Consider the following 15,648-nt stretch of genomic DNA (forward strand, 5'->3'; position numbering starts at 1 on the left):
TTTATTTAGTAATTATAAAGTTTCCCCTCTGGGTTTTCTCATTGGGCAAAAGTCTATCCTCACCTGTCCTCTCTTCTCCATGACCCGAAACCAATAAGTGGTCGAGGAGTGTGTCAGTTTGTTAGTAGGCAAACGGAAGTGTTCTCCACTCGATAGCCACCTTTCATCGAGGATACTCACGTGTACCGCAGAATAATTTTAAAATTTTCCACACCCCCTTTGAATCAGCTTTTGTTTCATCAGAGAAAAACATATAGACTTTTAAAAACAATATTCTACTTATTGTTTTATCTATAAAATGTCTTGCACAACATTTTTTTTTGCACTTTATACATTTATTTTGGGATGCATCCCTGTAAACTTAATTTGCCTAATGATGCCCCGAGCAGAGAAGGACCGGCTCATTTCAAGCAATAGCATTTCCATCCACGTTCAGTCTCCTCGATTAACTGTGACTTTTTTCAAGATGAGAGAGGACGCAGTCTGGTGATGATATCTAATTGAAAAAAGACCCTTGATGTGAGACATCCTTTACACACGAAGGCGCTGTTCGCACAGCAATCGGTGGAGACATCAAGATCTTTCAGCATTACTGTCAAAGATTTGCTAAACTAACCCAAGATTGACCATAGCCTGTCGTTTCCAATGGGAGCAAATTAATCAGGGTGGGCAGAACAAATAAGGAGGTGGCCAGAGCCAAGCACGAGCTAGCGAGATTATATTGGCTCGTTCTAGCATGTGTTTGCATATTTCCGGTTAGGGTACGCCTACTCTGTGAAGTGCGTGTGTGCAATTGCTAATTTCGCCCTTGCACTCCTTTTAAACAACGCCATTTTGGGGGGAAACTTCGGTAACGGGTAAAGTCTACAAAACGTAATCCACTTTGTAACAGATTATAGTTTTCTTAACAGTATTGAACTCAAATGTTTCATTGATGAGAAAATTAGCAGACTATCGTCCAAAATCCTTCTCGCTCCATCTTCTCCCACAGCCGCTTCCCCTCACCACCATATTTGGTTGTGAGTGGGACACGCCAACCGGATGCTTCAGATTTATACATCCGGTGAAACGTCTGGTTCACTGTTCTATCTGTGGTACTGTCTTTGCTGCCCCTGTAACCATTTTCTAGAATTAACGTTCAGGTAGTCATAAAATACGATTTTCTGTACATTTTCAAGAGGAAGTATTGCGAAAAATGAGTGGAATTCCAGGCACCGCTGTCATTCAAATCACCAATCTGTCGTCTGCCGTGAGTAGTGAGCAGATGCGCACTCTCTTCGGCTTTCTTGGGGACGTCGAGGAGTTACGTCTTTACCCCCCGGAGTAAGCGCTATCAATTCGGCATGCCCAATAAAGAAAGACCCGGGATCAAGGGCCTACTCCGCACGTTTACCATTGGTGCAGTTAGCTACCGGAGTTTACTTAATGTAGATAGATAGGCATGTATAACTAACGTTGACTTGTAAACTGTGTTCATTCAACATCCATGTAATTTCTAATACATGTCTGTGTTCTCTTACAGCAATGCACCACTCCCCTTCTCGTCCAAAGTATGTTACATAAAGTATCGAGAGCCTTCCAGTGTTGGCGTGGCGCAACATTTAACCAACACTGTATTTATTGACAGAGCTTTGATCGTAGTCCCATGTGCAGAAGGTGAGTATGCCCAAATTCATTCAAGTGATGATGTTGACATAATGAATGTTTTGTGTAGTCAACACACTTCCTGTGAAATTGTGTTGTCTAGTGGTTGGTGAAACCGCTGAAATTCTAACGTTAGTATCCTACATTCAAATAGCAGGTACATGCAAGTGTTTCTTTCCAGTGTTTTGCTGTGTTGGTTTCCATTAGGAATACACATGAACACAAATGCACTTGCACTGTATCCCAGATCCAAGATGGCCTAATCCACATTGAGCACTCAATTTATCCTAAGCACCTGTCACAACTAGCTAGATATAAGCAGTGTGTTTTGTCATGGGGCTTTACACTATGAAAATAACATGATCATTTGCACGGACCATGGAAGGCACATTGTAGTAGTAGCAGGAGCAGACACTTAGAGTAAAATCATAGACTAGTACCACATCACTGTATTCAATGACAGTTTATGTTGGTCTGGCAATACATCATCCATATTCTTGCGAAATAACACTTGACTCGGATTCTGATGTTCATGACAAAGGTTGACGTGATTGTTATGGGTATAATGCATAGTGATATGGAGGTGATTTCAAGGATATGGTAGAATAACATACTAAATAATTAACTACTTCTTTTCTCTCTTTTTATTTTGTTTCATATTTTTATTTTTTTTGCTTAATCTCCCTGTCTTCTAGAACCTTCTCTTGTTCCGTTATTTAGCGTATAGCTTCTCAAAAAAATAAAATAAGTGGTCTCACCTTATCTAACCGATTCTCTCACTTGAAATGCTTTTTTGTCCACGTTAACTTAGTGCTGGATGGCTACTGAGTTTATTAATTTGGTTTTGTATGTTTTTTCTGTGTGATTATGTGTGCATATCAGATGACTAGACTGGCCCAGCTGTTACACTACACTAGCCTGAGTCAGGCATTGTTTTCCAAGCCACTATCCCCGCTGGGGCCACCGCTGCCTTCAAGGGGGGAATGTGACCAAGGAGAATAAGCCCGCTGAACCTTCCAAGATGGACACCTTGTCTCTTTTTATTTATCTTTCTTTTCTTTCTTTTTTTTTGGTTGGTTTCTTTTAGTTTTTACTTTCACATGTTGTCCCTTGCCTTGTCTGCTCCCTCTAGACTCTAGCTACACTATTGCATTATTCCTAGCATATTGTTTTTCCGTTTATTATTTTTGGTTTTTCCTCTCTCTTTCTCTCACCTCTTCTCTTTCTTTCTTTCGCTCATTCTCTCTCTCTCCTTTCACAGTCTGTGATTGAGTTCTGTCCAGGTTGCCATGGCACCCAGGTGGAATGTGTATCACACATGGGCTGCCATGAAGATGACTAACACATTTTACTTTCTTTGTCTCCTGCTCTTGGTCTATGGTTAGGATTTAAAATATAGGGCTCATCTAAACCTTAAACTCACTAGGAGAAAGTATCATTAACTTATAATAAGTAGTAGAATAGAATAGAACCTTTACATTTTACATTGGTAACATGATGCTTATACTGATAGTATAAGAATTTGATTACATGGACTTTTTGTTGCTTTTGCCCTTAAGCCTTAAAATATTTGTAATTGTTTTTTTTCTTCTCTAAAACAAAGCCACTAGATTCATTGAAAGACCCACTGCGCCCTTCCCCTTTTCCATTCAGGAACGGCAGATTGAACCAGTAAAAAGAAAGGGAAAGATTTCAAATCCGTTGTCTTTAGGTTTTAAGTTTTGGTTAACGTTTGGGAATTTCTCAAGATTCTTAAAAAATGTTCTTCTTTTCTGTATCTGATGTTCTGTGTGCTATTAGTGATGCAGCCATCATGAACGGTTGTCTTGTGTTGCACTCCTTTCCAACACTGCGAAACGATCGCCCTACGGGAAAAGCGCCCATGCTTGCTATCGTATGGTTCATGACCAATATGTTTCCAGTACAGGTGACCCATACCTCAAAGTGTTCTCTGCATTATTTTTTGAATCTATGAAAAAAAGAGGACAAAAATCAGGATTTTCCTTTCGTTTGTGAGGAAGAAGTCATGTTAACGTTTTTGTCTGTTCATAGCCTGAATGCTAAATGACTGACTTATTACAGTAAATTTGAGAAGTAGAGGGAAACCGCACTGAGGATGCTCAACCTTTTTTTAGCATCGGCTCTGTTAGACTCCTCAGTAACTAGCCAATAGAGCTAGGTCTTTGTATGAAGAAGGAATGTTCTCTCTCTCTCTAGAATACTGGGGCTATAATACTGCAGTCATAGAGGACGCAGAAGGGTTGTTTCCTGCCATGACCTGCTCTAACTCCTCCCCTTGTCCCACAGGGAAGATCCCAGAAGAAGCCAAGGCCTTGTCTCTCTTGGCACCTGCTGCCCCCCCTGCTGTTCCTGCTGTACCCAGCCTGATGCCAGGCGCCGGCCTGCTGCCCCTTCCCACCTCGGCCCCCATACAGACTGTGAGTTTGGGATTAATAGACCGTACCAGGGTGCTCAATTTCCAGTCCACGGACCGACTTTGGTCTCTGGGATGTTGCTGACCAGTCCCACAGAATAGTTGTGACAAATATTTAGTCAGTTCTCAAGTGTTAGTTTTAATATAAGTAGTCTTCCAAGAAGTGCCATAGCTAGCCAAGCCTCTGGTACAAAAAAAGATTGAGAAACACTGTGCTATACAATTTTTGATCAGTAGGAGGTGTATTGCTTTACCACAGACATATTTATTAAGCTCTACAGCACCTGTGCAACATTTGGGCCTTTTATTTTCAGGAGGGAACAAATGGCAATCAAACCTAAAGATATCTTCAAACTGTTTCTATGTGCGGCACATCTGACCTGAAAATCTCTCAATCTTTATTCCACCTCTCCATCTACCTAGTAAATCTTGCTCTGTTTGTGTTACTGCAGCAGCTGAGTGTCCCTATAGTGAGCCTGGCGGCATTGCCGGCTGCCCTGGACCCTGCAGTGTCGGCCCTGGCTGTGACTGGAGCAGGTGGGGTGTCGTCCTCCACCCAGCCCCCCCTCATGGGGAACGTGGATCCCTCCAAGGTGAACGAGATCAGAAGGACTGTCTACGTTGGCAACCTCAACTCGCAGGTAACAGGGACCCTAAGTGTAACTGAAGTTCTGTCACATCTATTCATATTTTCATATATATTTCCCATTGACATGAATGCATGATTTAAGCGCAAAAGTCAAGTTAGGGTTTAGCACGTGGATGAAGCTCTTTCTCTGTTATTTTTTTTTTTTTTTATAGTTGAAGGGTTATCATCTGTCATAGGATGATGCCATAATCTTATGACGATTACAGATATAAGATCTTAATTTGAGCCAGTTTGCTACAGTAGGAAAATTATTCTGCTGCAAACAGGAAATTTGAATTATTATATGGATTCTAATTCATGGATATTTTTGTAGGGGTTGATACATTTTACTTTAGGGCAAATCAAGTCTGTTTTTTAAGGCTTTAGAAGCCTTTTTTAACGTTGAAATTTTCATCAATAAAATTGTGATCACATTAAGATCCTATATCTGTATCTTATTGCATTAATGTTAAAATGTGCTCTCTTCTCCCTCCGTAGACCACTACTGCAGAGCAGCTGCTGGAATTCTTTAAGCAGGTGGGCGACGTAAAGTTTGTGCGCATGGCGGGGGACGAGACGCAGCCCACACGCTTCGCCTTCGTGGAGTTTGCCGACCAGGATTCAGTGTCCAGAGCGCTGACCTTTAACGGAGTCATGTTCGGAGACAGACCCTTGAAGTAAGTCTCATAACGTTTTTATTCTATAGAAAACGTTATATGTTGAGTATCTCGTCTAAAAATAGTATTAGTGGGGATACACCTATGTGTTACCCTGTTCACTGTTATCGTGGAATATTGATTGTAATGATTGTGCTTCTCTCCAAATTCAAATTAAATGACCTGCTGACATTTTTTGTGGTGGTACTACCGCACGTTGCTCAATACTGTGCTGTCTTTGGAATCGACAAACGTAGCAATTGAAAGTCTTATGCCTCTTAAGTGAATTGTTTTCCATGTCTGTGATGATTTGCCTTTCTGTGTTGTGACTTGATGTTCACTAAGTTGCGTTAATGTGATATAACGTTGTGTTTTGGTCAGGATTAATCATTCCAACAACGCCATTGTGAAGCCCCCAGAGCTGACCCCTCAGGCTGCAGCCAAGGAGCTGGAGGACGTAATGAAGAGGGTCAGAGAGGCCCAGTCCACCATCGCCGCCATCATAGTAGAGCCAGGTCAGAGGTCAACCACTGTCATCCTCACGGGGACCCTTGTAGCTTTTTTCGTGTGAAAATGGTTGGATGGTATGAAAAGGATTATGCCCAAGCCAAATGCATCCTAAATTGGATTTATTTAAAAGCACAACTCAAAGGTAGGCACAGATTTAGTCAGCAATAAAAAAGCTCAGGCTTAACTGCAGATGGAAATACAGGTATAGGAATAGATACAGGAGTGACGTTTCAACATCACATGATGTCTTTCACAGACATAGATTGGTCTGATGGTATGATTAGTCTGACTAATCACTTCCTGTTACAGAGGAGGTGAAGAAACGCTCATCCAGTCACTCCCGACGTTCCAGGAGATCCAGAACACGGTCACGATCGCATTCCCGCTCGAGAACGAGGAGAAAGCGGTCCCGTTCTAGGCAGAGGTACGGTCCGGGATTGAGAATTCCTCTCACAGGCAAATAAAGTGAACTTGATTTGGTCTAATAATATAAATTCTCCCCTTTTTTGCTTTCTCGTCTCCAGAAGCAGGCTCTCTCAGAGGTCGCGGCCCAAGGTCAGCGAGACCCACGTCTCTCGGGGGATCCACAAGAGACTTTCACGCTCCAGATCACGGTAGAACTACTGCAGTCTGCTCCAACTATTTTACCTTGAGATAAGTCTGAAGGCTTTTGTAAATAAAATAAAGCTGTTAGGAAATCTTTAGTCATGAGGATGGCATTCATTCAAGCCAAAATGTGTATAGTTTATATTATTTTGTAAGTCTGCACATCACCTTAAATGGTGTGCATTCTTTGTTTCTTTAGCTTTAAGCCAGGACCCAACATTTGGTAAATACTTGGAGGACTGTGTTTTAGCAGCAGTGCCAGTATGATGTTGAGTTTACTCATTGAATCACTAGGCTCCAGTCTCTCTGTCATGGATTGTACCAGCTTGCAGATCAAAGGCATCTAGGAAAGGAGGGAGTGACACACTTTCTGGTGTACTGCAGGGACAGGCGGAAAGAGAGAGAGCAGAGAACGAGAGGAAATGAGGATATATCTCGGGTTATAGAGGATAGGAGGCAGAGGGAGAAAAAGGCCAAAACACCTCCAAAAAGCTACAGTGCATCCCGAAGGTCCAGGAGCACGAGCAGGTCAGCAGAACACCATACTATACATGCTTCCTGAATGTACTCAGTTGCCAGTTTATTAGGTACACCACCCCTTTCACAAAAAAATGATTTGCTTCTACAGACAGTGAGTCATGTGGCCCTAGCTTGTTATATAAAGCAGGCAGACGGGCATTGAGGCATTGTAACGTTAGAATGGGCAAAACAAGTGACCTAAGCGACTTTGAGCGTGGTATGATCATCGGTGCCTGGCGCGCTGGTTCCAGTATCTCAAACGACCAGCCTCCTGAGCTTTTCACCCCAGTGCGTGAAAAGGACATGTAAACACGTTAATCGGCGTTCCAGCTGTGTATTTGATCTGTGCATGTGCTAGCAGCAGTCGAACGAGCCTCCCTCTTTAGCACGAGTAAAGTGTGTTCAGAACAACTGAAGGTAGAAGTTGTTTTCACATACAAACTTTATATGTTTGAACTAAGAATAAAATATCCTTCCCAAAAATAAAATGTTCACTGTGGTAGAACGTTTGTTTTGGTTGGTGATTTTCTGCATTTTCAGAGTGCCGTCAGGTAGCCTGATTTCAGATGTGTCCATGTAGATAACAAAAACATGAGCTGACCCAGAATAATAGTTTGTGTGGAGGTGCTGACTAATGGCGAATAAACTATAAACTATCAAAATAATGAAAGTCGCACACTCCATGTGTAATCTCCCAGCAATTTAATGGGTATTTACCAACGTTTCGGCATCACTGTGCCTTCCTCAGATGTGTCCATGTAAACAGAATTATTAGGAAATTGTTATTCTTGCAAAGCATGTAAACGTTTTAATCTAATTATTATATTCATCTGGCTATTATTGTGTGCATGTAACTGCACTCAGTGTCAAATGTTTACTGTAAATGATGCAACAAACAAAAAACCTCCAGTAAGCGGCAGTCCAACTCGTTGATGAGAGGTCGAAGGAGAATGGCAAGAATTGTGCAAGCTAACAAACGGGCCGCAAATAATGGCGCAGTACAACAGTGGTGTGCAGAACGTCATCTTGGATAGCAGAACTCGTCAGTCCTTGTCACTGATGAGCTATTGCAGCAGACCACACAGGGTTCCACTCCTATCAGCTATGGGCACGCAATCACCAACACTGGACAATTGAGGAGTGGAAAAACTCAGAATTCAGGCTGTTATGGAGGCGTACATAATAAACTGCCCACTGAGTGTATATAGTATATCAAGCTGAATCCTTTCTAATTGATTTATAGTAAAGCACACAACTTAAATTAGGGTAGGGCCTGTTGATGGAACAAAAATACTGTAGACCTATTTGTTCAGCTAACACACTATATAAAATGAGGACTGAACTGATGTACACACAATAATAAAATCCATAGGCTTGTCTGAGAGCTCTCGATATTGACTAAAACTCCCAGTTAATATTAAGAAATGTTGGTGTAAATTATTTTCAGGGGCCACAGAAGGAAGAGCAGGGATCGTTCTAGGAGTCCCAGAAGGAAAGCCAGGTCTCCCTCACCAAAGAGGTACAGTAAAACAATGTAGTACAACGGGACCATTCAACACAATCAGCACCACCACAACCAAGCCCATAGGGTGGGAATCCTAACTTGAGATACACATGTGTAACTTAAATCTTGCATTATGGTGGTCTCTGGAAGATTTGCACAAACAAGACTTTGGATGACATTACTCTGTCGATCATTAAGGGTTGTGTTTACATTTACATTTGCAGGGGGAGGAAAGACAAGAAGAGGGAGAAACCAAGGGATGGCAGCAGGGAAAAGAGGGAGTGTTCCAACTCCAGGAAGAAGAGCAGCAGAGATAAAGAAAAGATGGAGCTCAAGGCCAAACCTATGAAGGTGAGAAGACTAATGCTATAATTGCTGACTTCTGAATCCACTCCTGACCTTAAGTGCACTTGTCAGAAGTTGACTGTATTTGTCTATAATCATTGTCCTTTAGGGTAATGTCCTTATCACTGTAATTAGCATAATATCTGCACGTCGCCAAGCCTGTCTCGGAAAAACACTGGCCTACTTCTCACTGACTGCACTAAAGATCAAATCTCTGTGAAACTCCACTCTTCAGAATTGATAACAATCTGCAGACAGCTTACTCGGGGTTCCTCACAGTAAACTTTGTTTGGCGACTTTCAACCATGGGGGACTGTTTTGTACAGTGTGTGTGTAGTATGAACAATCTTGCGCATAGCTATATTCTAGTTTTGAGATTTTGGGCCTCGCCCATTCTTTCCTGCAATATTCCTTTGTAGTTTTTAGTGTTAAATTGAGGTATGAAATACCAAGAAAAAGTATGTGGTGTGCAATAGAGTAGTTCAGATCAATAGTCTGAGGTGAGGCAAACTGAAAGGTAAGGACTGAGTTTGGCAAGAGAGCTTTTAGACATGCTGCCCCATCATCCTGTACCTCTTTGCAAAAATTGTATTACAATTGAGGATTTAATCACACTAGAATGTTTTTTTTACCATGACTCCTGCACTTTCTATTCTCTTTATGACAAATGATTGCACAGTTTTTACATGACAATTTGGGTTGTACAGTTCATTCGGAAAGTATTCAGACCCCTTCACTTTTTCCACATTTGTTACGTTACAGCCTTACTGTAAAATGGATAAAAAATAAATAAATAAAAATCCCTCATCAATCTACACACATTATCCCATAATGACGAAAACAGTAAAAGAAAATGTTTGCATTATTTTTTTTTAATAATCAACATTTTTTTTGCATACAGTACCAGTCATAAGTTTAGACGCACCTACTTATTCAAGGGTTTTTCAAAATAGTGTTAAACAAATCAAAATATATTTTATATTTGAGATTCTTCAAAGACGACAGCTTTGCACACTCTTGGCATTCTCTCAACCAGCTTCACCTGGAATGCTTTCCAACAGTCTTGAAGGAGTTCCCACATATGCTGAGCACTTGTTGGCTGCTGTTCTTTCACTCTGCGGTCCAACTCATCCCAAACCATCTCAATTGGGTTGAGGTTGGGTGATTGTGGAGGCCAGGTCATCTGATGCAGCACTCCATCACTCTCCTTCTTTGTCAAATAGCCCTTACACAGCCTGGAGGTGTGTTGGGTCATTGACCTGTTGAAAAAAAATCACAGACTGTGTCACTAGCAAAGCACCATCACACCACCTCCTCCGTGCTTCTGTTGACCTACTCTGCGTCTCACAAAGACACAGCGGTTAGAGCCAACATTTTCAAATTTGGACTCATCAGACCAAAGGACAGATTTCCACCTAATGTCCATTGCTCGTGTTTCTTGGCCCAAGCAAATCTCTTCTTATTGGTGTCCTTTAGTAGTGGTTTCTTTGCAGCCTGATTTCATGCAGTCTCTTCTAAACAGTTGATGTTTCTGTTACTTGAATTCTGTGAAGCATTTATTTGGGCTGCAATTTCTGAGGCTGGTAATTCTAATGAACTTATCATCTGCAGCAGAGGTAACTGGGTCTTCCTTACCTGTGGCGGTCATCATGAGAGCCAGTTTCATCAGAGCGCTTGATGGTTTTTGTGACTGCACATGAAGAAATTTTCCGGATTGTCAATCCAGTCGTTTTCCGGATTGACTGACCTGTATGTCTTGAAGGAATGATGGACTGTCGTTTCTCTTTGCTTATTTGAGCTGTTGTTGCCATAATATGGACTTGTTTTTTTACCAAATAGGGCTATCTTCTGTATACCAACCCTATCTTGTCACAACACAACTGATCGGCTCAAACACATTAAGAAGGAAAGAAATTCCTCAAATTAACAGTTAATTGAAATGCATTCCAGGTGACTACCTCATGAAGCTGGTTGAGAGAATGCCAAGACTGTGCAAAGCTGTCAAGGAAAAAGGTGGCTACTTTTTGCATACTACATGATTCCATTGGTGTTATTTCATTTTTGATGTCTTCATTCTTTTTCTACAGTGTAGAAAATAGTAAAAAATAAAGAAAAAACCCTTGAATGAGTAGGTGTCAACTTTTGACTGGTACTGTTAGTATTCAGACCATTTGCTATGAGACTCGAAATTGAACTCCGGTGCATCCTCTTTCCATTGATCATTCTTGACATGTTTCTACAACTTGATTGGAGTCCACTTGTGGTAAATTCAATTAATTGGACATGATTTGGTAAGGCACATACCTGTCTATATAAGGTCCCACAGTTGACAGTGCATGTCAGAACAAAAACCAAGCCATGGAGGTCTACAGACAATTCCTTCGACCTCGAGACAGGATTGTATCAGGGCTCAGCTCTGGGGAAGGGTACCAAAACATTTCTGCAGCATTGAAGGTCCCCAAGAACACAGTGGCCTCCATCATTCTTAAATAGAAGTTTGGAACCACTAAGACTCTTCCTAGAGCTGGCCGCCCAGCCAAACTGAGCAATTGGGGAAGAAGGGCGTTGGTCAGGGAGGTGACCAAGAACCCTATGGTCACTCCGAAAGAGCTCTAGAATTCTTCTGTGGAGATGGTAGAACCTTCCAGAAGGACAACCATCTCTGCAGCACTCCACCAATAAGGCCTTTATGGTAGAGTGGCCAGTCTGAAGCCACTCATCAGTAGAAAGCACATGACAGCCCGCTTGGAGTTTGCCTTAAGGACTCTCAAGACCATGAGAAACAAGATTCTCTGATCTGATGAAACCAAGATTGAACTCTGTGGCCTGAATGTCAAGCGTCACGTCTGGAGGAAACCTGGCACCATCCCTACGGTGAAGCATGGTGGTGGCAGCATCATGGTGTGGGGATGTTTTTCTGCGGCAGGGACTGAGTGACTAGTCAGGATCAACTTAAAGATGAACGGAGCAAAGTACAGAGATCCTTGATGAAAACCTGCTCCAGAGCACTCAGGACCTCAGACTGGGTTGAAGGTTCACCTTCTAACAGGACAACGATTCTAAGCACACAGCCAAGACAACGCAGGAGTGGCTTCGGGACAAGTCTCTGAATGTCCTTGAGTGGCCCAGCCAGAGTCCGGACTTGAACCCGATAGAACATCTCTGGAAAGTCCTGAAAATAGCTGTGCAGTAACACTCACCATCCAACCTGACAGAGTATGAAAGGATCTGTGAGAGGTGTACCAAGCTTGTAACATCATACCCAAGAAAACTCAAGGCTGTAATTGCTGCCAAAGGTGCTTCAAAAAAGTAGAGAGTAAAGGGTCTGAATACTTATGTAAATGTGATATTTAAGTTTTCTGTTTGTAATAAATTTGCTAAATTAAAAAAAAAACTTTTTGCTTTGTCATTATGGGGGTGGGTGTGTGTGTATATTGAGGGAAAATAACAATTTAATCAATTTTAGATTAAGGCTGTAACGTAACAATATGGAAAAAGTCAACTGGTCTGAATACTTTCCGAATGCACTGTTTTTGTGTGTTATGGTGTTTGTGTGACTAAATGTGCTGTTTTCTTGGCCAGGGCGTACTTGAAATATAGATATCAATCTCAATGTGACTTTCCTGGTTAAACAAAGCATAATGTGACTTTCCTGGTTAAACAAAGGATAAATATAACTGAAGTACAGTGACATGAGGTCCTGTAGTCAGTAACCTTAGCTCTCAAATGTTTTCACTGTGTCCCTAGTGTTTTCTGTTGATCCACCTAGTATAGTAAGGCCTGCTCTATTTGAAATTAAATTTTGAACGTGATCCTTTGATCAGGTGGAAAGGGACTACGACAGGGAGGAGAAGGACTACCAGAGTGACAGGGAGGGGTCGGCAACACCAAGTGAGGGTTTGACATCACCCTGCATCCAGCACAACGGCAGCTACAACACAAACACAGAGGATGACGCGGCCTCGCTTGCCGACAGCACTGAGTGATGGGTGTGAAACCAGGCAGAACCATGGGAACGAGACAGTCCACTATGTATCCAGCTCCTGTGATCTTTACCTTGGTATAACATACACACACACCCCTTCCTGTTCCCTAGGCTGGCACAAGTGTGCCAAAAACCAATAGATCTTATCTGATTATTTTCCTAGTTCCATTTTCTTGGTGTGTGTATTTAGTGTAAGACTATATAAGAGAATGCTGACCCCCTATGCCCATTGCTGTGAATCTGTTGTCACATGATATTCATATTGAAAATAGACCTTAACGTGCACAGCTTGTTTTTATAGATGTGGAGAATGTGTGCTTTTCCTACAGTAAGAACTGTGTTGAACATAACATGCTTGTGGTTGATTTCCTGTTTCTTGGTTAATTTGGTGTTTGTGCTATCGTGCAACACTTAATCTATTTTGGTTACTACTAGATGCAAGGTCTCTGTTTGTGCACAATATCTTAGTTTGCACCCAATGTAAGAAATGCTGTTATTTACAAATTCTTACAAAATCAATATTTCTATAAAGTAATATTATGTGGAAGATCTTATAATGCAAGATGTCTAGTGTCTGTTGCTGTTAGAAAGGTCTTTCTCAAGGCTTCAACCAGCTTCATGGTTCAGCATGCCAACCCTACATTATACAGAGGTTGAACTTGCTTGACACACAGGAATGAGTTAACAATTCCCTGGCAGACAAGTCAAAGTGCTAAGACTGAAATTGTACAAAAATACACTAATAATAAACTTTATGAAGTTATTGAGATGCAAGATGAAGACGTGTTGGTATTCTGCTTAAGCAATTGGGAAAAGTTGTTAGATATGAGTGGTGTTGTCTTGGATACAAACAGCAAGCGTAATATTCATAAAATCTCAGTTTTACCAATCCTAATTAAGTTACATTTGTAGTTTTGCGTTCGTTAGTTGGTGGTGGTGGATTCCAGTGTTTTGTATGAACCCAGTGGCCATGGGGAACCCTGCAGTACAAAGTGTTCAATTTGGCTCCAATTTATCAGCAGTATTTTCGTTTGAAACAGAGTTTTTATCAAAGCTATGTATGTGTTGCAGTGAGTATGTATGTAGTACAAGTTGATTCAGGAGTGAGTGAACATGGTTTTCTCCTCACCAAATGGTGTTTACGTATACAGTATCTATGCTTCGGATTGAAGGACCTAATTTTTGCAGAGTTAAGAGATACATAAGGCATTGGTCTGAGGTGTTTTATCATTTACATTGTCTTAATGAAGGGTAAAAAAATATATAACAATCCACAACATTCATGACTGACATTTGAAAGGATTGTGTAAAGAATGTATTTTTTATATTCATATAATGCATTCGGAAAGTATTCAGACCCCTTGACTTTTTCCACATTTTGTTAGGTTACAGCCTTATTCTAAAATGAATTAAATACTTTTTTTTTCTCAGCAAGCTACCCACAATACCCCATAATGACATAGCAAAAATAGGTTTTTGGAAAATGTTGCTAATTTTAAAACGTGAAATCACTTTTACGTAAGTATTTAGACCCTTTACGCAGTACTTTGTTGAAGCACCTTTGGCAGTGATTACATCCTCGAGTCTTCTTGGGTATGACACCCCAAGCGTGGCACACCTGTATTGGGGAGTTTCTCCCATTCTTCTCTGCTGATCCTCTCAAGCTCTGTCAGGTTGGATGGGGAGCGTTGTTGCACAGCTATTTTCAGGTTTCTCCAGAGATGTTCGTTCGGGCTATGGCTTGGCCTCTCAAGGACATTCAGAGACTTGTCCTGAAGCCACTCCTGTGTTGTCTTGGCTGTGTGCTTAGGGTCATTGTCCTGTTGGAAGGTGAACCTTTGCACCAGTCTGAGGTCTTAACCTGCTCCACAGCACTCACTCTGTGCTTTGCTCTGTTCATCTTTGCCTCGATCCTGACTAGTCTCCCTGCCGCTGAAAAACATCCACACAGTATGATGCTGCCACCACCATGCTTCATCGTAGGGATGGTGTCAGTTTTCCTCCAGACGTGACGCTTGGCATTCAGGCCAAAGAGTTTAATCCTGGTTTCATCAGACCAGAGAATCTTGTTTCCCATGGTCTTGAGAGTCCTTTAGGTGCCTTTTGGCAAACTCCAAGCGGGCTGTCGGACCTTTTACTGAGAAGTAGGTTCTGTCTGGCCACTCTACCATAAAGGCCTGATTGGTGGAGTGCTGCAGAGATGGTTGTCCTTCTGGAGGGTATCCCATCTCCACAGAGGAACTCTGGAGCTCTGTCAGAGTGACCATCGGGTTCTTGGTCACCTCCTTGACCAAGGCCTTTCTCCCCTGATTGCTCAAGTTTGGCTGGGCGGCCAGGTCCAAACCTCTACCATTTTAAGAATGATGGAGGCCACTGTTCTTGGGGACCTTCAATGCGGGAAAAAAAATGTTGGCTCCTTTCCCCAGATCTGTGCCTTGTCATAGTCCTGTCTCGGAGCTCCACGGACAATTCCTTCGACCTCATGGCTTGGTCTTTGCTCTGACATGCACTGTCAACTGTGGGACTTTTCTATATAGACAGGTGTGCCTTTCCAAATCATGTCCAACCAGTTGAATTTATCATGGGTAGACTCCAAGTTGTAGAAACATCTGAAGGATGGTCAAGGGAAACAGGATGCCACTGAGCTCAATTTTTAGTCTCATAACAAAGGGTCTGAATAGTTATGTAAATTTAAAAACCTGTTTTCGCTTTGTCATTTTGGGGTATTGTGTGTAGATTGCTGAGGAATTGTTTAATTTAATCAATTTTAGAATAATGCTGTAACGTAACAAAATGTGAAGTAAGTCAAGGGGTCTG

General features: G+C 41.8%; 1 protein-coding gene across 5 annotated transcripts; it reads left to right on the forward strand.

The window, feature by feature from the left end:
- Positions 1–1,066: 1,066 nt before the first annotated feature.
- srek1 (splicing regulatory glutamine/lysine-rich protein 1) lies at positions 1,067–13,611 on the forward strand. 5 transcript variants are annotated; one of them, XM_070442711.1, is made up of 12 exons: positions 1,067–1,323; positions 1,523–1,656; positions 3,952–4,082; positions 4,531–4,719; positions 5,205–5,383; positions 5,744–5,877; positions 6,182–6,296; positions 6,397–6,486; positions 6,773–7,006; positions 8,445–8,516; positions 8,726–8,852; positions 10,797–10,863. In XM_070442711.1, exons 1-12 carry the CDS (start codon positions 1,196–1,198, stop codon positions 10,809–10,811), a joined length of 1,548 nt encoding a protein of 515 aa, XP_070298812.1. In that variant the 5' UTR covers positions 1,067–1,195; the 3' UTR covers positions 10,812–10,863. The 5 variants fall into 5 exon arrangements, with proteins under 5 accessions (XP_070298812.1, XP_070298808.1, XP_023839968.1 ...); XM_070442707.1 differs by lacking the exon at positions 10,797–10,863 and adding an exon at positions 12,671–13,611 and having other exon boundaries at positions 1,070–1,323; XM_023984200.1 differs by lacking the exon at positions 10,797–10,863 and adding an exon at positions 12,671–13,611 and having other exon boundaries at positions 1,070–1,323; positions 6,863–7,006.
- The last annotated feature ends 2,037 nt before the right edge of the window (positions 13,612–15,648 follow it).

This window comes from Salvelinus sp. IW2-2015, linkage group LG4q.1:29 (assembly GCF_002910315.2).
Source record: "Salvelinus sp. IW2-2015 linkage group LG4q.1:29, ASM291031v2, whole genome shotgun sequence".
Lineage (NCBI taxonomy): Eukaryota > Metazoa > Chordata > Actinopteri > Salmoniformes > Salmonidae > Salvelinus > Salvelinus sp. IW2-2015.

Bases quoted from the DNA above. Each gene is read 5' to 3' on its own strand.
- srek1 (XM_070442707.1), top strand. From the start codon at position 1,196: ATGAGTGGAATTCCAGGCACCGCTGTCATTCAAATCACCAATCTGTCG. The intron at 6,487-6,772 runs GTAGAACTACTG...TTGAATCACTAG, and splicing joins CTTTCACGCTCCAGATCACG to GCTCCAGTCTCTCTGTCATG. The intron at 7,007-8,444 runs GTCAGCAGAACA...AATTATTTTCAG, and splicing joins AGGTCCAGGAGCACGAGCAG to GGGCCACAGAAGGAAGAGCA.